The sequence below is a fragment of the Nilaparvata lugens genome, chromosome 8 (genome assembly GCF_014356525.2).
Source record: "Nilaparvata lugens isolate BPH chromosome 8, ASM1435652v1, whole genome shotgun sequence".
In the NCBI taxonomy this organism is placed as follows: Eukaryota; Metazoa; Arthropoda; class Insecta; order Hemiptera; family Delphacidae; genus Nilaparvata; species Nilaparvata lugens.
Window position 1 is genome coordinate 45,209,938 of NC_052511.1, and position 23,629 is coordinate 45,233,566.

General features: G+C 33.3%; 3 protein-coding genes across 25 annotated transcripts in view; 2 read left to right on the forward strand and 1 right to left on the reverse strand.

Moving 5' to 3' along the window:
• LOC111043395 (TATA-binding protein-associated factor 172) overlaps positions 1-5,750 on the forward strand; it is a 63,921-nt gene extending 58,171 nt beyond the window's left edge. Inside the window, exons 34-36 of the mRNA XM_039435160.1 lie at positions 1,253-1,389; positions 2,905-2,986; positions 4,151-5,750. Of these exons, the coding sequence (XP_039291094.1) occupies positions 1,253-1,389; positions 2,905-2,986; positions 4,151-4,342 (411 nt within the window). The 3' untranslated portion in view covers positions 4,343-5,750. The remainder of the gene's footprint in view (positions 1-1,252; positions 1,390-2,904; positions 2,987-4,150) is intronic.
• Positions 5,751-7,332: 1,582 nt separating this feature from the next.
• Positions 7,333-19,028, forward strand: LOC111043403 (lipase 1). 2 transcript variants are annotated; one of them, XM_039434884.1, is made up of 9 exons: positions 7,333-9,404; positions 10,034-10,175; positions 11,025-11,195; positions 12,160-12,274; positions 14,350-14,602; positions 15,413-15,541; positions 15,759-15,846; positions 16,061-16,206; positions 18,511-19,028. In XM_039434884.1, the coding sequence occupies exons 1-9, from the start codon at positions 9,309-9,311 to the stop codon at positions 18,688-18,690; spliced, it is 1,320 nt and encodes a 439-aa protein (XP_039290818.1). In that variant the 5' UTR covers positions 7,333-9,308; the 3' UTR covers positions 18,691-19,028. The 2 variants fall into 2 exon arrangements, with proteins under 2 accessions (XP_039290818.1, XP_039290819.1); XM_039434885.1 differs by having other exon boundaries at positions 7,337-9,408; positions 18,511-19,027.
• Positions 19,029-20,743: 1,715 nt separating this feature from the next.
• Positions 20,744-23,629, reverse strand: part of LOC111043394 (tropomodulin) — a 141,375-nt gene continuing 138,489 nt past the window's right edge. For 10 of the 22 annotated variants that reach the window (XM_039434895.1, XM_039434896.1, XM_039434891.1 and 7 more), the window contains one exon: positions 20,751-22,499. In XM_039434895.1, coding sequence (XP_039290829.1) covers positions 22,417-22,499 — 83 coding nt within the window. In that variant the 3' untranslated portion in view covers positions 20,751-22,416. Of the gene's footprint in view, positions 22,500-23,629 lie in introns of all 22 variants that reach the window. The other 12 variants (XM_039434890.1, XM_039434887.1, XM_022328337.2 and 9 more) reach the window with 3 other exon arrangements.

A 23,629-nucleotide genomic window follows, 5' to 3' on the forward strand; every position in this document is an offset into this window, starting at 1 on the left:
TGAGACTAATTACTAAGAGCCGGTTTCCAAGCTCGGGATTTAGCCAAGTTCTAGACTTTGAACAGCTGGAGTCAGAAAATAGGCTTTCCGAAACGGGGCGTAGTCGCAGTTTTTATGATAATCTTTATTTTATCATTTCTATAATTGGAAAGGTTTTTCCTTGATGAAATGAAACATTCCTAAATAATTCAAAATGGCTGAAACTTTACACTATTTCCTATTTATTTTATTTTGTGTTCAATTTTCTAGTTTTTCGAAATTTAATTTAAACGTGAACTGCGACTACATCCCGTTTCGGAAAGCCAATTTTCTGATTCCAGCTGTTTAAAGTCTAGAACTTATCTGAATCCCGAGTTTGGAAACCGGCCCTTAAAGTATTGGATATTAGCTAAGCCTGCTAGGACAGAGTGGGTTAATGAAATTAACTTAGATCGTCGACTATTTGGCGAATATCATCATCTATTTAGTGTGTGAAGAAAGCATGAGTCCCGATTTTTTGAGTACATGCGAATGTCAACTTCAACATTTGATTATATTTTGACGAGAGTGAAGCCTGATTTGGAAAAACAAGTCACCAATTGGAAGAATCCAATATCTGCTGAATAAAGACTTGTAATAACTCTAAGGTAACCATATTTCATAGAAATATGAATAAAATGGTTTAGGATAGCCTTACTTTTTATTTCAAGGTAAAATAGATGAATTTTCACTTCTGAATAATCAAATAATACACATTACAGGGGAATTTGGGCAAACATTAAATATACTAGTGTACTAGATGGTGGGAAAATGTAGTAGAACAAGTGCATTATTATGTACAAGAGTAGACCACTAGTATGTACATTAGTAGGGCACTCGCACTTTGACGCTTTGAATTGTAGATTCTCCAAAAAACAAACCAGCTTGTTCCACGTTTGACGCCACGCTCCGCTCTGCGAGTAGACGCTTCCAGTGTGTTTTAGCTCATTACTTAACATGATATTGTTCACGTCGCTCCTCAATGCCACGCTCTGCTCCGCTTTCAGTGTGGTTATACCTTTAGGTTATTTCAAATTAAAAATGACTGTCTTATCTGAACTCCCCCCTACACACAGACGAATAGTCTAGTATGGGGTTTCCTAACATATCAATTTTATCATGTAATTTTTGTAATTATTTGCGGAAATAAAAGTTATTTTATTTGATTTATTATTATTATTATCAGGTATTCAGTTCGAATTGTCGAATAATTAAATATTAATTATTGTTTCAGGTTATTTTTGTGGAGCATGATTGGAGTCCTATGAAAGATTTGCAAGCTATGGATCGAGCCCACAGAATCGGACAGAAGAAAGTGGTCAACGTGTACAGACTGATAACTCGTGCAACCCTCGAGGAGAAGATTATGGGGTAAGCTCAACAATTCCATTCTAAAGGAGAAAATTATGAAATAATTAGGATAGCAATAACAAATCTAGATTATCTATTAATTGACACTTCTGTTATGTTATGTTAAGTTTGAAGGGACGGATTCAAAGATCCAAAGGTTCTAAGAACACCACACGTCAACCGGAGCTTATTGTGTTCTCAAGTACGTTAGTTGGGCAAACCAATAACTGTTTCCTTTACAAGATCCAGGAGTTTTTCCCTATATTAACATCCCATTCATCACCTGGTTGCTTGCAGCCAATCAGAGCCCTTCTTCTTGCCCCTAGTCTCTCGCAATCCAGTGTGATATGCTTGGCAGTCTCTTAAGACTGATTGGTCTTCGTGATCTACGTGAGTTCCACTCCTGGCCTTCTTTGTAGGTCCTTCCGCTGAGGGAGGGGTCGCCAAATTGCCTCTAGGGCGCCCGGCGACTGGCCACCCTCGACTCAGCCTCTTGACCGACATTTTTTGCCTGGAGTTTCACCCATCTCTGGTTTCTTGGGTTTTTCATTTGTCCCTCCAAAACTTTGCAGCGTCAAAAGCCTTACCTCTCCCAAGTAGTTTTGCCTGAATGGCCGCCCTTCTTTGAGCAGTGTCTGAGAAGCTCATCCTTACTCTCCAGTTAGGATGGTGTCATTGAGCTTTCGACATCCATGTTGTGATCGGTAAAAGCCTTTTCAATGTAAATAGCCTCTACATAGAACGGAACCTCCTGTGTCCCTGAAGCACCCATTTCATATTGAGGAACCTGCCCTGATGGATCCCGATGGATTTGAAGGCAAGGCCACTTCTGGAGTTGCCTTGAGGTTTGATTTGTTCATGTGTCTCCTACAAACAGCTAGGGAAGTGGAGTCAACCCAGACAGAGCCCCGCATGTCCAGGCAAGGCTAAATACTACAGGAGGGCGCCTGGTATCCTGCAGGCACCGATACCATATAGAAGCACCATTCATCAGCACGGTCCACATCACACCTTGGGTTGGCCTAAGAAGAAGTAAGAATATGAACAAGGTAGACCGTGAGATAGAAAAAAAAGAATGAATGACACAAAGCTAAGTCCATGGAAAAAAGTGCCATTCTAGAAATGAAAAGCTCCAAATTATATTAAGAAGGAGAAGAAGGGCTTCGGAAAGGGGGTCCCTTTAAGTCGCCTCCTACGACAAGCAGGGCTTCTTTGGGTGTATTCTGGTTTTCAACAAATTCTTGAGTACGATGTTCGACTTAAAGTTCCCCCAACCCACAGGGGGCAATTGACACTTGGGAATGCTGAATTTTAAAATCTATGCAGAAATATTATTTTCTCTCTTTAAAATATAGCCTACATTTTATAATAGAAGTGTAAGGTCAACGAATAATGGATATTTTCACTTATGGTCAAGTCAACCCATGTAGATGTGGTTTTTGTGTGGCTATCAAATTCAGCAAGACTTGAATGATTTTTAATAAAAACATGATAACAATCAATCTAGATTCTTTCAATTTTAATTATTTTTTACAGGTTGCAAAAGTTCAAGCTGATGACTGCCAACACAGTAATTAGTAGTGAAAATTCACACATGATGACCATGGGAACAGATAAAGTGAGTATTGAGAAACTGTTATTATGATACATTGTTTTAATTTCAATTATACTGCTTGTATTATTGAAAGAGTGTTTTAGAAGATCTCATGTTCTACTTTTATTTTCACTCGTTGAAAGAAGCCGCCATTGATTGAGAGAAAGTTTATTGTTGAGATTGACTCTTGTGAACTACTTCTTGGAACTGCACATCCCATAATGTAGGTCAATTAAATCCGTCTATTAGTGCTTTTTATAATTTATTTAATATATTATTGAATAACTGACTTGAAGCTCCTCTAGTGTTTACGCATTAATTATTACCTATGTAATCTATCCATATTATTTTCTTGATTCCAAATTTTCTTAAATAACTCAATTTTATTCGTTACAAGTGGTAATTGAGTGAAATATTTCTAATAAATTTATTAATTCAAGCCATCTAAATTCAAAATTTATAGTTTTAATGTTTGTTTTGGACTAAAATTTTATAAAAATTGTACAAGTGAAATTGTAACCTTATCTTGTACTTTGACACCTATAAATTTGGAAGAAAAATATCCCAAGGACTACCTTATTATTTTATCCACCAATGTTATTATATTAGTGTAATTTGCATTGTAAATAAATAAATATTTAAAAATGGAAAGAGAAGTGGTTGGCTCTGTGGTCGTGCTGATTAGCTATCGATTCGTGTGCATGTTACTCCCTTTGTAAGGGTCGTCACTCGAACAGCGGACTCCAAATTCATGTTCAGGATGAAATCAGCTTAGCTTTAGAACTTCACATAATACGAGGGTTCCAAGTTGTAGTTTTCTTTGACAATTGATTTCGCTTCGATATGCGGAAAACTGCAGTAACTGTGAGTTGCTGTGGATTTTATCAGCGGCTCTCCCAATGTTATTAGAAATGTTATAACGGCCCAACCTTTATTACATGCAAAATAATATTATTGTAATACTATTTTGTTGTTATGGATACTGAGATGCAAATGCAAATCTTGAACATTCAATATAATAAAGTGTTATGTACTATCGTGAGATATATTTCAGACTTTCAGTATTGGATGTCGCACCATTGGGAAGCATCATGTTACATGGTAGTTCAAACTTAATGCCATTGTAGTAAGATAATTATTCTCTTTTATTAAATAGCAACACATTAACATTAGAACGTTTTTGTGCAGCTATTGGACCTATTCTCACTGAACAAACAAGAAGGCAGCTCTTCCAGTGCCACCTCGATCAACTCGCCGTTGGCGACATCTAGCGGCCAATCGATGAAGTCTATGATGGAATCGCTGCCCGACTTGTGGGAGGACAACTGCTACCAAGAAGAGTACGACATCACCAATTTCATCAGGAATCTCAAATCATAATCTGACAACCTTCAAGTTGAATCATTAAATACCAAAGCTCAACTGAACTGTATGTTTATTCATTCATTTCTTATCGTATTTCCAAAGCAGTCCATAAATCTTGATTTATGTATACTGTGATAATTTTAACTTGTCGTATCATTTAGTAGTATTGATATTAATTGATTAGTCGTTGTCATATCAAAACTTAGGTTAATAAATTATTGGTCATCTTTAATGCTAGATTTAAATTGTACTTTTTTACTTGTGCTAGAAATGATTCTCTCATTAGTAGATGGGCTATCTGCTGAAGTATTATTTTAGAAAAATTAGCATGTATCGATCTCTTTTGAAGAGGTTAATAAATATTGTAGTGTAACTCCATTCGATACTATGGTAACTTCTAATAACAATATAGAACTGGATGGGAATGAACATAACTTCCAGATAGAATAGTAGAATAATTAGGATGAAAACTCTTAACTTCTGATTACAATACTCGTAATAATAAAATTAGATTGCACACGTGCATGCATGTATTTGAATAAAAAAATATTTGTAAAATAACTCTAAATGAATATTTATATCGATGGTGTATTCCGAGTTTGTTTTAAATTTTTCATAAAATATGCACAGCTCATTCTATCTTAAATTCAGTAGTAGAACTCAGTATTTCTTCAAATTTATATTATTTATAAAATCCTACTGATAGGTTTCTTACTGTATCAGTTCTTTGTAATCAGTATCCTACTGTTATCAGTTTTGTCTATAAAATTTATAGATTTGCTTATTTTATTCCAACAATATTTCATTTAATAAAAAACTTCAAATAAAGTTATTCATTCAAATATCAAGAAGTTATTAACACAAATAGCAGTTTGGTTTAGATTAGAAGAAATGATGCCTCTGTTTAATTATAGAATAGATAATCATTTTTTAAATCTGTTAGTAAGGCTCTTGATAGCTTTTATTTTTCCGGCTTTACTATTTTATATTTTACAAAATTTAAGTTTTAAAAGTGGGAATTAACCGTATATAGTTTTGGGGGATCCAAACATTAATTTGATTTATAAATTACATGTTTTTTATTGAAGTGGTAATAAATTTATTTTAAAATCTTTGTTATTGGATTTTCTTTCATGAATTGAACGTGTTTTCTACATAGCTCACAATTGTTTATATTTTAACAGTTTTCCATGTATTAGTAAGCATCTAGTTTTTGTAGTTGCTAACGTTGGATAAACATCAGATCAAAATTCATAAATCATTGATCAAATCATCCTAGAATGGCAATAATAATTATTAGAATAACTTTCTCCATAGTTATGATATTGTATTATCATTCATTGTATTCATCCGTTTTGTAGATGTGTATGATGTTTTTTATAATAATTATTTATTACATTCATCTGTAATGCACTATTGTGTTTTCATTCATTATTCATTCCATTCTCATAATTCAATGAAAACAAAATATCGAAATTCATTGGCATTCAGTTGGAAAGTATGTTACATTGAGGCAGCTATTTCATTCGATTTTAATGAATTTAGATGGGAAGGATAGTATTTTGGTTGGGTATCATCCAAAAACTTGTATCATAACATGAAATCATCTTTATTTAACTTCCATAGTCCTTGGGTACTCTTGGCTCCTTCAATATTGTAGAATACCCCCCTTGTCCAGCGACTACATTAATGTTTCACATGTTTGACTGATAGTTAGTTCAACTAACCTGCAGTAGCATACAATTGCTACTTTTTATCGGATGTTTTCATCAATTTATTTATTTTTGAATGAAGCAAACAATTACAATATCCAGAATGGAAAAAACAGGCTATTGCCCAAAACTCCTTCTGTTTCTTAATTTTGTCTTAAATAGTGCAAATTAAATAGTTATGTCCATATCAATTTCTCCTTATTTGAACAGTCCCAGTATTGCAAGTCGACAAGTCGATGCGATTGCACTGATTTCATTCTCAGTAAACGAGATAATAGTGATGACTGAGTTAGAAGACTCGTGATACACAAAAGCAGTAAAAAAACTACAAAAAAACTAAACTGCAGTAGAATATTTGTAAAAATCGACCTTTAACTGCTAAATATAGAAATATATAAATGTCTTAGGGCCAGTTGCACGAAAATCCAATCACATTTAACCGCAGTTGAAAGAAATCATCCAAGGAAATCAATGCAACGGGAACCAATGAACGAATCTGACGGCAATCTCACTCAGTTGCGTCATTTCATGGCAGTTGAATTCAGTTGATTTATCTTGCAACAGTCGTTTAATTATTGTACTAATTCGAAAAGTAATTCGAAATCTATGTAACAGGATCCAATGATAAATCTGGGAACTCAGTGACGTCATTTTACGGCTGTTAAATTCAGTTGAATTTTCTGGCAATAGTCGTTCGATTATTCCCACATATCAGTGTCAAAGTCAGTGACCGGTACAGTGAAAATATAATTCCGGTGAGTTATAATGGGACTATTCGCACTCAGCCCGACCGAGCGAGTATGAATAATCCCATTATAACTTATGGGAATAATAATTTCACTGTAACGGACGCGTTCACCGATACTGATATGTGGGAATCCGCCTTAAAAAAAATGATGCGGTCGAGCCACAACCAACCAGCAATGTTTTGCGGATGATGCCCAGATGGGTTTTTGCTTGTGCTTTGATAATCGAAAGTGCGACAACAATAAAATAAAAACCATGCAAACGTAGGAACTATTGAGTGTGAGTATGATTACTACAAATTTACTGTTTAAGCTGGATTCGCATACAACAGTGACATGAACAGTGAATATAATTCCCACGAGTTCCAATTGGATCAGCTTGGACGAATGAGTATGAATGAAACCATAAAAACTTGTGGAAATTGTATTTTCACTGTCACTGTTGTGTGTGAATTCAGCTTTATTCCATGTATTCAGGAATAAATATTATTAATAAATTATATTCAATTCTAAAAATAATAATATAAGAGTAGGTAAAATTTGTGATTTAGCTAGGCTGTTCAGTGGAACCGTCAACGATATCAGTTGATTTTTTAATGAAAATTCCGATTCTCTCTCAATGAATGATCATCGATAATCGTAATACAGCAAACTGTCAGTATTCCAATAAAAATTAAAAATCAAAGCGCTTATTATAGTTTTTTTATTTTTACACAACATGTTTCGAACTTTGATTTTTAATTTTTATTAAAAAGTGAACATGTCAGTATTCCTTGTGAATAACACCACCGCTTCCCATTCAACCTATGCTGACAGCTTGTAGTGAATCTGACCGTAGTGACGCTGCAGTAACTGTCAGTCCAAGCATGTGGGTCAGCAAAACTTGTCTGATGACGTAGTTGTGACGTCAAACTTACGGTAATTCAGCAAATCGAGATATTTCACCCATTTGGTCGCCAACTGGGATAGGTGGACCGGTTTACTATAGCATGTATTTTATGTTTTTCTCCCGTGTGTAACACGTTTATATGTATATATACCAAAGGAACAGGGGAAAGAGAATGTGAAATAACTAGTAACCGATTATTGGCGACGGTCATTGACCAGCGGCAATAAAGTCAAGTTTGACTGAGTCAGTCAGTGACGGTCAATGGTCAGGGTCGGTTGCTGGTTAGTCACGTGGTTAAAAAGTCATGAAATTATAAAATATCTATTATTATGTTGAAAAAACTGGCTATAGTATAATACTGTGCATATTTTAAGTGAATAAAATAAATAAATATTGGAAATGGGAAAATGTTGAAGTCAGTTAAGTGAATTTCTAGTCATTATAGAAGTGGACAATCTTTATTCTGGATACGTGATTTAAACATTTATTATTTAGTGGGAATACTGGGACGAGGATGAATTTACATGAGATTTATGGTTAAATGTATGTGAAGAGTTATAGCCTACTGGTGTGATAAGCTGTAATATGGAATCTACGGGACCAGTTTTTAAAAAAACTGCATTGAATTTTTTTTGACTCAACGATGGACCTACGTGATTGTTATGCATTTAAATGAAGATTAGAGAAAAACAGAGTTCATGATATACGGAAGGATCTGATTTATGGTTTTGAATTGATAAATTCATTAAATATTTTGTCATGATTTGTTCTAGAGACAAATTAAAAATACAAAAGTTGTTTAATATTTGAATCTGAACATTTTTTCTTTTGCAAATAATATTTTTTAATAGGTCGAAATGTGTAATTGGGATGAACTGAGAACAGCTCAGTGAAATTGTAATGAGAAAAATTTGATTTGTCTGTCTCAATAATTGGTTTTAAATATTGTAATGTTGAATCAATAGGCCTATTCAATGCAAAGAGACTCTTGAATACGTTTCATTTGTAAAATATATTATCATGTTTCTCAATGAGAATATATACTTTCCATTTATATATCTTAGAAAATCATGAGTGGCAATATGAAAGAATAATTTATACACTGTTACAATGACCTAGGAAATTTCCGGCCCGTCATGTAGATAGGATCTGTTGAGATCATACTGATATCACCTCTAGTCATCATCATAATATAATGTATGGTAGGTAATGAATGCCGTTAAAAATTGTGAAGGATTTTCAAGTGTGCGTGGACAATAATCACAACGAATTATTCTATTCAAATGCAGTTTTCATTGGTTTTTGATTTCATGCCTGATGAAATGATTCATACATCGAGTCAAAGTTTAATTTAAAAGAAATTAGTGGCTGAATGGCATTGGTGCTATATCGCTTTTGGATATTACAATCTATTAGACTTTTACAAATTACCAACACCATACTCTTCAAATGATAATTGTGAACATCAGAACCTAATTACTTAACACCAAGTTAATAGAGGAAAATTGAGTTGTTTGTAATGACTGATCATTTCATTAACAAATAAATTTTTGAGTTTCTGAAAATGATGGAGTACCTGTGCATTACGTTTACTGAGACTTGGAAGTGACTTTCTACGTTACTGTATTTTGAAAATGGACTTGAGATGGGGTCGAGCGTCTCTGTCTACAGTGATATTTTTCGTCATGTTAACAGCCGGGACATGCCAGGAGAGAACTTTCAAGACATCGGTTGGTCAGTGGTATATTCTTTAGTATAGTGATGCACTCTTTTCAATTCATTTTATTGCGTATTCTTGGGGCTACCTAATCAAATTAAGACCTAAATATGTGAACAGTAATAAAATTAATTGTAAATTGTAATCATCATTTTAATTCAATTTTTATTCTTGGGTAGAATTTTTTGTCAATTATAGTATAAGTATAATAAGAAGAAGTTGAATAAAAGTTATGCAATCTGATTTTGGAATGTTTTTACCTCTTTCAATATTATTATCACCGTAAAAATTACTTCCCCCTATACATTTTCTTTTATTCAGTTTTTGTGATGTAATCTTTGATTATACTTTCTAGAGTCTGTCAACTACTTTCAAGATTCTTGTAGTATTTTTGTGAACTCGCTTATTTTATTCTCGACTGAAATTTCCATGAAAATCGTAATAGAATGAATTAACATAAAGTACTCCAATTAAAACAGTTCATAATAAAATTATCTTATCTAGAAACATTAATAATTTTTCACACAAAATTGAAGGTTTTTTAATTTTAGCTATTGTAGAACAAATAGGCCTAAATAATTTTCTAGCACTATTTTATATATCTGCACTATTCTATTTCAATAGGTACATTATTTTTGACAGATGGAGAGAATACGCGATGCTGGCTGGAGAGGGGAAGAACACAAAGTAGTAACAGAAGACGGTTACATTCTCACTGTGTTTCGGATTCCTCCTCAGAAATCTCCCAGTGAAGAAACTGAAGGAAGTGATGATGGACCAATAGGTAAAAACCGAGCAAATTGTTATTGTTCTACTCATAAATAAATCTCAATCAATTGATTATTTCTACTCTTTATTGACTGTTTTGAACTTTTTATTGATTGTTTGATTCTTTATCACAAATGACAATGTATTGCCAGGTCTTGCAAGACCCATTGCATACTAAAACTACATTATAATGGAAACAAATGAAAAAATTGCCTTATTCAGAACAGAGAATAAATATGTAGATGAGTTGATAACTTCTAGAAACAAAGAGTAGAACTCATTTGTTATATACAGAATAGAAATTAGAATACATCTAAAATTCTATGAATACTAAGTAAATAAAAATGACTCAACTTTTACAACAGATACACTTACACACACACGCTCAACAAAAATCCAATTGAAAAAATAGTTTGAGAAAAATACTTGGATTGAGAAATACTATAGATTGAGAAAAACAAAAACTGAAAAAAATCAAAATTTCAAAAACAAAAAAATTGAAATTTCTCTACTGATAAGAGATAATTTTTATTTTATTATCAGTCATAATCATCCAAGATTCGGATTATGCTCCATATATTATGTCATATTTTGTCATTTGGGAGATAGTTCATATATGTAATATGCATGGGTAAATAGCCTAGTATACTTTTAACTGTCAGCATTTCTTCGAATGGGGATCATAAATGGTATATATATTTATATATATATATATATATATATATATATATATATATATATATATATATATGAAATGCTAACTGTTTAAGGTGAATCTTACAATGGATATAAAGCAACGGTATATGTAAAAATGCTTGGATTAAAATAAACACATTATTAACATCTTCATTTTTCTAATTTACAGGTAGAGTGACCAGCTTTCTGACGGGTATAGCGTCCAGAATAATGGGAAATGATGATGATAACGAAGCTGGAGATAGGGACTCGAGGGAGCCAAGGAGAAGACTGCCAGTTCTCGTTCAACATGGCATATTTCTATCTTCGGATGGGTTTTTGGTTGATAGCGACGGTCTAGGTAATAATAATGACATTATTTTTTAATTTATTTTATTCATTTCCAGAACCAACTAACTTCTCCAATATCGGATCAGTATAAATGTAGCTTGGCAACGTGTAGAGTGTAGAGGTAGAGTATAAATAGGCGGAAAATTGTTTGTTGTAAGATACTGGTTCCTTTTTATTTTGAATCAGCTTCAGTTTAATAATGACTGAGTAACACTTCATTCTTTTACAATTATTATGAAAATCAATTTCTTGAAATGTCTATGAAAATTGAGTGATTCGATTTTTACAAGTATCTCAACTTGAGACTAGCACAACATTTTTGTACCTGTGTCGGTAAATTAGCTGAAAAATCTCGTTTGTTTGTCTTAAAACTGATTTATCACAAATAACACCTTCATGTAATGGTTATCTAAGAGGCGAAGTTATAAAAAACATAAAGCTACACATACTAAAGCTAATCATATTTTTTGTTCAGTATTATCATAGAGAAACAATAGCGTAAATAGATATCCCATGGTATAGGGAGTTTATGTCGTAACTTTTACTGTTATCTCAAGCCGATAGTCCATTTAGTTCCTTCCCTTGAAGCTGTGTGACACTGGTAGTCTCTCATATTGTGCCGTTCATACACTCTCACCCCAACAAAACAGTAAAAATCGACAATAATCAACAGTAATTGGCTTGAGATAACAGTAAAAGTTACGACATAAACTCCCTATACCATGGGATATCTACTTACGCTATTGTTTCTCTATGGTATTATACAGTACTATCCATACACCGTACAATATTATTGGTTCACAATTATTCAATTGATCCAGTTTATTCGTTTATCTTTTAAATTCTATTATCACAATTTTTAAATCAACTAATAACAAATAAAATTTTATATCCTGTTCGTTTTTTGGTTTTTACCATTTGTTTGTTTAACGATCGATTTTTTCGAATATTAATGTCAGATTTGTGAATTTCAGCATTTGTTCTGGCTAGAGAAGGATGGGACGTGTGGCTGGGCAATGCCAGAGGAAATGCTTACAGCAGAGCGCACATCTTACTCAACCCCAGTGGATCAAAATTCTGGGATTTCAGGTGAATATTCAATCTTTTTCATTTTTCTTTTATCAATTCTTCAATTTTTCATAGCAGAGCGCACATCTTACTCAATCATAGTGGAACAAAATTATTGGATTTCAGGAGACAATTCAATCTTTTTCATTTGTCTTTTATCCATTTTCAATTTAAATTAATTCAAGGATAAACATGTAAATGATCGAATGGGTGCTGAATGATTTATCCAACTCAATATGAGAGCTTCAAACCATCATTGTCAGCTATTTTTGGTTTCTAAGGGCCGAGCTCGGGATTTAGCTAAGTTCTAGACTTTAAACAGCTGGAGTCAGAAAATTGGTTTTCCGAAACGGGGCGTAGTCGTAGTCATAGTCACGTTTAAATTACATTTCAAAAAACTAGATAATTGAACACAAAATAAAATAAAGAGAAAATAGTGTAAAGTTTCAGCGGTTTGAATTATTTAGGAATGTTTCATTTCATCAAGGAAAAACGGTTCCAATTATAGAAATGAGAAAATAAAGATTTATTTTGCTGCAACTATTTACAGCGATTATGCCACATTTTTTAAATCAAATTTTCTGACTTCAGCTGTTTAAAGTCTAGAACTTAGCTAAATCCCGAGATCGGAAACAGGCCCTATATTATAGTTATTAATATTTATTTATTCGTGGACAGAATCACAAATCATATAAATATGATTATTGATATTCTACTACAGTAGAACAATAGTAAATAAGACAAAACGGTTAAAGTATTTATTTATTATTTACTTTCTAGAGGAGAAAAGCTCTCTTGGAAATAGGATCCTATCTTTCTCTTAACCCGTCAATGTGGGTAATCTTTTATGTGTTGCCAGCTTTTCATTCTTGAAACTTAAACCTAACTCACAAAAACTTGAAACTTAAACCTCAACTAACAATATCGCTATCAACATTGCATGTCCTGCGTTTTAGTGAAGGTGATGTGGTAGATACGTCTATTAAATCCCCCTATTGAATTCAGGGCTACGGTACTCATTTTTATTTATAAAATAGAATTATAGTACCCTTTTTTGAAATTAATAAAATAATAGATTAAAAATACAATATTGATATTCACTTTGAATTACCATCATTATTTGATTGGCCTGACTAGTTTCCCACACATCAGTATATCAGGTGAAAGTGACCGGTGAAAATAGTGGAAATTACAATGAAGATATAATTCTCATGAGCTATGATTAGACTATTCTCACTAGTCCGGCCAAGCGTATATGAATAGTTTAGATTATTTTAGATTAGTTCCCATTATAGCTTATGAGAATAACATTCTCACTCTACTGGGTGCGTTCACTGTCACTTATATGTGGGAATCTGGCTTTAGCTCGCAATCAATTAAATTAAATTGAATAGAACAACGTCAAAATAATTTGTTTGTTTAAAAATTGAATCGGCCTTCTATTCAATAATGGTTTAGAAAAAACTTTCAATCTCTAGTCTCTGAAAATAGTATTTTAAGTCACAAGGACGGAAGGAGCATTTTGCAGGCGAGAATGATGTTTCTAGTCGAGGTGTTAGCCGAGTAACGTATACTATTTTTTGTCATAATAATCTAAAGAAGAATGATTGGGAAATAGAAAACACTTCATGCTTGTGCTGAAGTTACTACATGCATTATATGAACATAACCTAGTTTACAAATTCCGAATTAGAAATCTTGTGATTGTAGTTGACAAAACTTCCACCTAGAGCGCTGAAGGCGGTTTTTTGTAGTAGTTTTGCTGTTCCTATTTCGGAACTAGGAAACATACTCAACTGTAAAGAAAACATATGATTTCATTACAGTAGAGTATGCTGTAATGAGAATCATAAGTTTATTTTTTTGCAAACAGCTGTTTACCGGCTTGATTTCATGCATGGAAAACAGATGAAATTGGATGAATATGACAAAAAAGTAAATTCGCATGGCTTTTGATGGTGGTGAGTCCCTAGCGGGAATGCCTCATCTTGCCTGAATATATAATTTAAGCCGTCAATGGGCTTCAGTATCGTACTTGTGTATAATTATATTAATAGATTTATTGGATTTTTGTCTCGGTGTAATTGTTGTTATAGTTGGCACGAAATGGGCACCAAGGACCTGCCGGCGATGATTGATTACGTGTTGTCGCGCACCGGTAGACGGCAACTGCACTACATCGGCCACTCAATGGGCAGCACTGTGTTCTTCGTGATGGGCGCCATGTTGCCTCGCTACAACCGGCGCGTGCGCACTATGGTTAGCCTCTCGCCCATCGGGCGCATGACCAAGTGGCACTTCGCCATGCACAACAACTCGCTGCTCTACAGTCTCATGATGTCCGAATATGTCAGTTCACAACTACATTTTATAATAGTTCACTAATCACTAGAGTAATACACTGTATAGAAATACAGTATGAAAAATTATGAAAGAAAAAATATAGAAATGTACAATATATAGGCCTATACAAAGTATGTCTTCATGAAAAATCAAGCTGTGGTTGCATTTATTAAGGCTAAGGTTTTGGGAGATTTTTAGTTGTGAAATTCAATAATTTAAATTCCACAACTTCTAGAAAAGTACCTCAAGCTGAGCTCATAATTTTCACAGTTTTCAAAACCTTGTTTTTCACAATCAAACCTAGATTGCAACATTGCTCTTATGGAGTGCAGAACTGCCAGAATTCATAGAAGCTGGAAAACCTGTGAGGAAAAGAGCGAGAAAGAGAGCAAGATGATTTTGATAGTATCAGAAAGAAAACGGCAACAGTGTGCTCTTATTATCTTTTGAGAAATAAGATTTGCCTTAAAGCCGTGTGCTGCAAACTGCGAGGTTTGCTCTGACTATAGTACCGGTAATCAAAATTAAAAACTTTTCTTATAAATTGTTTTTGTTAATAATTATTGTTGAGATATGAGCATCTAAAGTTGAAATTTCTGTTTGGTAACATTTGAATTCATAAAATTCTGAGGATACATTGTTCACGGTATCGGTGATTGAGGCTGTGCAACAGGCTAAAATAAACGTTACTGGTGATACTTTTCAAAGTTTTTCGACTTGGTTATTATCAAGTTATCGTTATTACATAAGAGTATGGGTTATTTCTATAATAGTAAATAATATATGTGGAGATTCTATTCGCTTTTAACATTTCAGGCACGTCTGATTACCGAAGAAAAAATGGAATTTCTTCCCAGAGAGGATTTGAAAGGAACATCCAACAATCAGGTGCTCTGCTGGGACGTACTTATCAATTTCGCTCTCACATGCGAGTTTATAATTCGGGTAGGATATTTTTTTCTGTAATAATAACAAATTCTAATAATTAATAATTATAAATTTCAATTATGCCAATAGTTGCTTAGAGACAGAAACACATTAAAAAATTATTTTCAACAATCAGGATTACACTCTCTCATCATTATTTTATCGTTATCAATTTATTAAATTTAGAATATAATTTTATGACAATAGAGTTATTTATTATATGTATTGTTAACAGATGGGCCGATACCTGATCAAAGATTCATCACAACCAGCGGGTATTTCAATTAACACTGGCAATCACTTCATTCAGAATATTGGATCAGGTAATCAATGTATTATTCATTGAATGATATAAATGTATCATTAACTAGCATTGTTTCAACCACTCAAATGGACTTTATTCAAATGAATTTAATTCAATGTGAAACTGGTGGTCTTCCAACATGTAGTTGTCCATTCTTGGAAAATTATATCAAAGGATTTCCGGTCCACCAATAATTTGTTGCTAATTGATCATGCTTTGTTTTTAATTTCTAGCGAGTTTCAGACCGTTCGACTACAGGGACACAGAGAAAAATATGAAAGTTTGGGGCGAGAGTCCACCTCCAGAGTATCCACTAGAAAGGATCAGGGCTCCTGTGGCCATTTTCTACACAGCTGGGGACGAACTCATTTCTGAACAGGTTTGATTCTCTTCAACGTTATCAAAATAATAAATTTATTTCCATTGAAGATTTACTGGAGAAATAAAAATAAACTATCAAAATAAATATTAACTACCGGTATATTCTATGAACAATACATATTCAAATAGCTAACGTTTATGATAAAGCGAGAGTTTTCAAATTATTTTGTAACATTTCTTATCAGGAATTTCGTTCTAAAAATGTGATTAGTCTGTGTAAAGCATGATAGGCGCCTAATTGTCTAATATCACCTCTGTTCATAAGTTCATCAACTTGGAGAAATAGTTGAGGGAACAATTGTCTTGTGCCGAGTGATGAATGGTGCTCACATTAAGCAAAAAGAGTTCACCTTTGATTTGATAGGTTAAATATGACTTGTGGCCGAAAGTTTAATGTCAAAACATATTGGAACACCGATATCCATTTTGACTCTATTCTAACAAAAAACTAGTTTTGCATACAGTCAAGCAACTGGCAGTTTTGGTATGCATGTGTGTATACAATAATGAAATTGTAATATTCTTTGTTTCAATAATGATAAATATATTCAATTATAAGTGATTAACCATATTATTGATATTAAGGCTGTGACAACACATTTCATACGCGGATTAGCAAGTGACTATGGCTTTATCACTAGTCTAGACTATGAATAGTGATAAGATAAGGTCTAATTGCCAGCCAAATTTTCCTTTAATTCTATTCTGTTGTAAATGTGAATATTTTTGTATTATTATATTAATGAATATTATAATCCTCTCTCGGAAAGGTGCTTCTCTGAATTTGCCCAACTAGCTGGTTTTAATTTTGTTTCATTGAGATTCTTTAAATTTCACTCAATTGAGGGTGCTTATCCCCTCCATCTATTACTTTGGGGAAGGGTGCTTATCTCCCTTGAACGGTATTCTCCCGGTTCCCGGTGACTCTCCCAGTAGGTTTAGCTACTGAGTCTCTCTGAGATTCTTGTCTCTCGTTACGGTATCGAAAAGTGTGACCTGTCGGTAGTGAGAATCGGAATTTGACTGTGATATGATATTCCTAAAAAAGTATTATACAGGATGTTTGAAAAAGAACTCCCTAGTTTTAGGCATAAATTTAATGTGTAAATTAATTAAAAACGACATCAACAAGTACATACAATGAAAGATAGAGCCTTTAAGTTTTGTTTAACATCAGTACACTTCAACATGGGATCCATTTGTTGCCCTGCACAAGCCGAGACGATATTCAAGTTCTCGCCATGTATTCACCAACATATCAGGTGTAACTGTCCCAACCGCCGTGACGATTCTTTCCCGTAAATGGTTTGTCTCGGATTTTTTTCACTGTACAAAACATTTTTTATGTGTCCCCAAAAGAAAAAGTCCAGAGGGGTTAAGTCCGGGCTTCGAGGTGGCCAAGCAATTGGGCCAGCTCTCCCTATCCACCTTCCCGGCAGCGAGTGTCTAGAGCCCCGCGCACATGGTTACTGTAATGAGGAGGGGCGCCATCTTGCGGGTCTGTAGATGCAGATCTGCCAACTACAGGGGGACAAAACTTGGACAGTTGCTGAATCGAACACCACAAACTAGAACAGTGTATAATACACTTTTTACAGATTCATGACACATTAGAGGTATTCACAATGTTGGAGTTAGCAGGCTAAGTCGAGCTATTCGCTAACTCCTGCTATTTGCTAAGTCTGTGTTAACTCATTGCTGTAGGAGTACGTTAGAAAAAATTAGCGCAGACGAGATAGCAGATAGCGTAGGTTTGAGTCCGCTAACTCTGTTAAAACGGCGGCCATATTTGTTTTGGTCATATTTGGTAGCAAAAGTGAGTTTATAAACTTTGAGTTACACAAATTATCCACTTGGACTGCTATTGCAGTTAGCTAATAGCAGATTGTTTTAGATGGGGCGTTCACAATCCAGAGTTATCAAATAGCACTTTAGCTGGCTAAAACAACATTGTGAATACCTCTATAAAAACTAGAGTTCTTTTTCAAACACCCGGTATATTTAGTGCGTGCGTGCTAATAAATTGATGCCAGAGCTGATGCTCTATCGACTGAGGAATATCCGGGGACATACTGAAAGAGTCGGTGAGTCCGTTCCTTTATCTAAATTACATGAAACGACCCTTAGGTGCAAACCATTCTCACAAGGCCTAGGGCACAGTTGGCCACCATGTACGCTCCACCAGTCGCGCTAATATTTTGTGGGTCATGTTTGTATCTTACGGTACATCTAACTCAGGCTTTAAAGACCCTCATAATAAACCTGTTGTATAAACTACTACTGTATTCAATCAATTTTACAGGACGCTGAGTATATGATCTCGAAGCTGCCGAATGTAATAAGGGTGTGGAAAACGTCATGGCCAATGTTCAGTCACTTTGATTTCACCTTCACAACTGTACCGACAAGCCTCCACAAGCGAAGAGAGATGCATCAGGAAGTGCTCAGCATTCTTGAGGAAAGAGATTCTTTCCGACTTTGATTCACGATTGAAAATTCACCTGATATTGATAGGTAGTGAATTATTACAGTCCACTCACCACTAGAGATTACTGAATAAAAAATGAGGACTGTGATGAAAGTTTTCAGTTTTATACTTTCTTTAATCCTATTGTCTTCCTTCTTAGGGGTTGTATTACACCTGCGTATTTTTTATAAGGTTTCTAATCTATGCACATTAGGCTACAGGAAAACCCCAATATGAAATTCAACTTTACGCCTCAATGTTGAACCTTCGGAACAATCATAATTTATAACTGTACTTAATTTATAATAATTTGTATTGTAGATTATGCTATATGAGAAAAAACAGTAGGCTATGAAGTTCAACTTGACGCCTTTCACTTTTGAATTTGTAATAATTTAATGTGTAAAAGTTGTTTGAAAAAAAATAATGAATTTTAATGAAATATTTCAAAGGAGACACATACTTCATATTTAATTGGAAAGCCAGCCGCAGATATGAGCGATCGCATATCAAGAGCTGACACATTATTGGTAACGTTGTAAACACTTATAAAAAAATATGCAGGTCTATGAGGCCCTTAAAACCGGGGCCACATTTCAATATTAAGCCTGTTCCACACGCAACGATATGATCGCACCAATAATCGTTGCAATAAATTGAACATCGACTTTCCGTCCACATATGCAACAATTTTCGCCCCTATTTCGTCATTGATCTAATTGCACCATTAATCGTTGCAATAAATTAATTTTACATCGACGTTCCGTCCACATGCAACGATATTTTTTGCCCCAACTTCCTTCGCAATTTGTTGGTTTTTCCTCTTTCCTTTCTTTCAGTTGTGATCAACATGGTAACATAGACGTTGTGGTCCCTTTATGTAATTTGTTTGGCGAAGTTAGGGAGAAAGAGACAATTCACACCAAGTGAGAAAACAAATGTTTTTAAAAGTGTAGGGACACATACTACCGCACCGCGTCAGCACCGTCACCGTGTTTGTTGCCCGAGCCGTGCCCGTGCAGTCACCGACTAGTTTAGTTTACTTTTTGACGATGACGGTACGGGCTCGTTTAACATAGAAAGTGAAAAACTTATTGAAGATATAAGGAATTTTCCAGTTTTGTATGATCAAAGTGATAAGAAATATGGTTGAACGGAAAAATAAGTTAATCCAAAAGTAAAATTATAACCAAATAATAAGTTAAGCCAAAGGAAGAATAGACATGATATAATAAAATAAACAACAAAAAGTATAAAAGAAGGAACCCGTGACTGTGTCTTAAATTTTAAGACTAATTATGTTTAGGTACATAAGGCAGAAGATAACAATTTTATTGCTGATATTTATTTCCGATACATGAATGATTGTGGTATTGTTATGCACCGAAATATATAGCAGCACTATGATTCTCATCTTCTGTGTCTACAGGCAATTAGTTTAGAAATGAAAAATATAAATTTAAATCGGATGTAAGAAGATTTCGATAGTGTTATATTATTAAAAATAGTTTAGCACATTCAGAAATCAGACCACAATAGCACTACAGAACTGAGACACGGCTGTCGCACGGATAAGTGTGTTCTCCTAGCACCATCACCGTGTCGCGGGCGCACCTCGGCACGGGCTCGGTGTGGTTATGTGTGTCCCGACCTTCAGTGTAACAATATGGTCGGTACCGATCAGATTGGTGCAATGAATCGTTGCGTGTGGCCACAGTGAAATAATTATAATTTCCATGAGTTCTTATGGGACTATTCCCATTCAGCGAGTATGAATAGTCCCATTAGAGCTCATGGAAATTATATTCTCATTGTACCGGACACGATCTAAACGTACATGATTTTAAGTTTATACAGTCATCACCAAATTGACAAAAATGTCACCCGCTATACTGTCATCTGAGAGAAGACATAGAATTATTCTATTTTGAAAAAGTTTGATCAAGCAAGTTTGATATTTTTACATTAATTCTGCGGATAATGGCATTTTATCCTTTTGATGAGGACGATTTTCCCAAGTCTAAAAAAATGCAGCATTAATCTGGAACTAGTAATAAAAATCCACAAGCCACCAAGCACTTTGATTTACTTTATTTTCTTTTACATTTAGACTGACACAGTAATTCATACACATCAATTAACAAGAGCATATAAAAAATCAGGATTTGCAATTTATATAATATCAATAAATTATTTACATGCATAGGATAAGGCTATATAGCTCTAGATAATAATTCCATTCAATTATATTGAGACTTTACCTTTCAGGTTTTAGTGAGGCCGTGAATACTGTACTCTATTTCATTGTGATGATAGCGTGAACAATTAAACAAAAAAAAAAACATTTGAAATCATTCTCACAAATTACAAAATTAAAATGGTAACATATTTCATATTAATTATTTGGAGCGATATATAAATTTCATCAATCTACAAAAAACAATAATATAATCTTGATTTTTAAAAATTTTATTTACAAAGAAATATATATTGGTTTTGTTTCTGTACTTTAGCGAGGATTCTAAATTATAAAGCATTAGTGCAACTATGTCATTGATTATGTGATGAATGAAGTACCAAAACTAAACTAAATATTTCATTGGGATTCGTTCATTTATTTTAGTTTTTCTACATGAATCGCCTACTAATGGGCTTAAATTTATTATATTTTTATTGAATAATCCTGTATTCCTCTCACAGAGATTTCTCATTAATTGGAATTTATAATTTGAATTAATAAATCAATAAAAATAGTCTTTTAGAAATAAATCTAGAATGAACTCAGTTCTTAAAATTAGTTCCTTTCAAAAGATAATAAATTTTTATTTTGTCATTTGACTTGGCAAAGTTTGGACAGTAATGTCCCATCTTCCACTTAATCTCGATATGCATGTGCTTATATTTTACAAAAAATCCACTTCTTTGAAATCTTTCAAACGGTGGTGCTTAACTTGGCAAACAACATATAAATTAGCTGTGTACATCTATTTCAATATTTTATATTCAGTATTTAAACAACATAAAATTTAAGCTATGATCTAATTCTAGAAGGACATAAAATATAATAATAATTGTTTTACAATATCTTCTTCACTGAACGAGAGAGCAAATTATGAAGTGATAGTATAATATTATAATGATGTTGATGACTTCAATAAGCAAATGATACTAACAATAAAATGTAATATACACTCTTAAAAACTAAATGCTTTTGAAATTTCTCGTTATAGGCGATACTTTGTTGAGATGATGAACACAGTGCTTTGAAATGAACAAAATGTTTATTTCATGTACCTTCACAACACTGAAACTATAATCACAGAAGTCTTCACTCGCAATTCAAAGGCTAAGATGGTGTGACTGGCTATTTTGTTGTAATTTAGGATTTAAATTTGATGTGAAAGATTGAAGTTTAGTTGAAGCCTAACTAACAATACGTGTGCTACGCTTCTACCAAAGCAGTAAAATCTGACTCTACCTAGTACAGCAATATAATTGTAACGAATAATTTGTTCAAATTTATTCGGAAAATTCAAAAATTTCTTGGAACTGATAGAATTCACACAGTTTTTATAAGGATTATCTGAATAGTAAAGATAAATGCACACACTAGACAAGGGGCTATCTGGATAATTCGAGGCAATAATAAAAGTTATTAGGCTGAATAAACTTTCGGCTAAAATTGTTAAAACTGATCTACTGATTTTTTAATTATGTAGTTGGCTGCAAACCCGGAAAATTTCAAATTTTCTTTGCTGTAGGAAAACTGGAAAACCATCCGCCAATATAGTTGCGAGAAAAGTGTCCAATCCGTCTAAGACGACCTGTTAACAAAAGCAAATAAATTTACAATTAGAACGTTTCCAAATTGAAATTTATCAAAATAATTACACCTGATATTTTAGACATTTGGATTGAAGATGCATAATAAGTATAATTTTATCACTGTTGAGAGTTCTTGAAATACTTTACTCGTATCGTTCAATAACTTAAAATCTCGGCATATTCGTATCTCACTACATAATTAATTAATGCATCTGATTACTAGATGCTTCTTAACGTACTACTCATTGGTTCTCCATTGTTTTAAAGACTCAATGTAATAGAAAACTATATTTTTTAGTAAATTATCAGTCTTGATAATATTATGGATAAATTTGAATAGTTCATTCAAGAAAATCTATAGTTTGAAAATCTTCAAGAGACTTTGAAAGGATAGAGAACTTGGATAAAAACAATCAATATTGGAAAATATAATATAAACAGTGAAAAAATCAAATTAATAACTTTAATTTGATATTTATGCGATTATTCAATATTATTTGATTATAATTATATCTGTGGCTGTTGTGAAATATTAAAGAGAATTATAGAAACGACCATCAAACCATAGACTTTATTATTAGAAATATATCATATTCTAAACAATAATTATTCTACTTATTATCAGACCACTTTATTTAATAAGTAGATTAATAAAATCCCAATTATCATAACAATAATTAATTTGAAATTTAGAAGAGAAGCGAAACATTGTTATAGATTATTATTATATCATAACAATATTATTTATGCATTAGAATGCAAATAAGGCTGTAAAGTATTTATGAATAAAACAATTATATTGTACAAGTATAAATTATTATAAATGAAGCACAGTGTAAATGTAATGATATATATCTATATACACAATAATAATTGTACGTGTGTAGTATGTGATCAACAATGCCGTATTTAAATAAATCAATTGACAATATATTTGCAAATTAGGAGGTTACCACATTGAGAATAAATACATTTTCTAAAAGTTACTTTGAAAATTGTTAGACGTATTTTTAAGCTTGAAATTGAGAAGGCGCGAAACTGCTTCCTAAATTCTATTTACCTATTTGCAAGGATTCAAATTGGAATATCTAACACACGCTAGACATAATGAACGTACATTACATTGTAG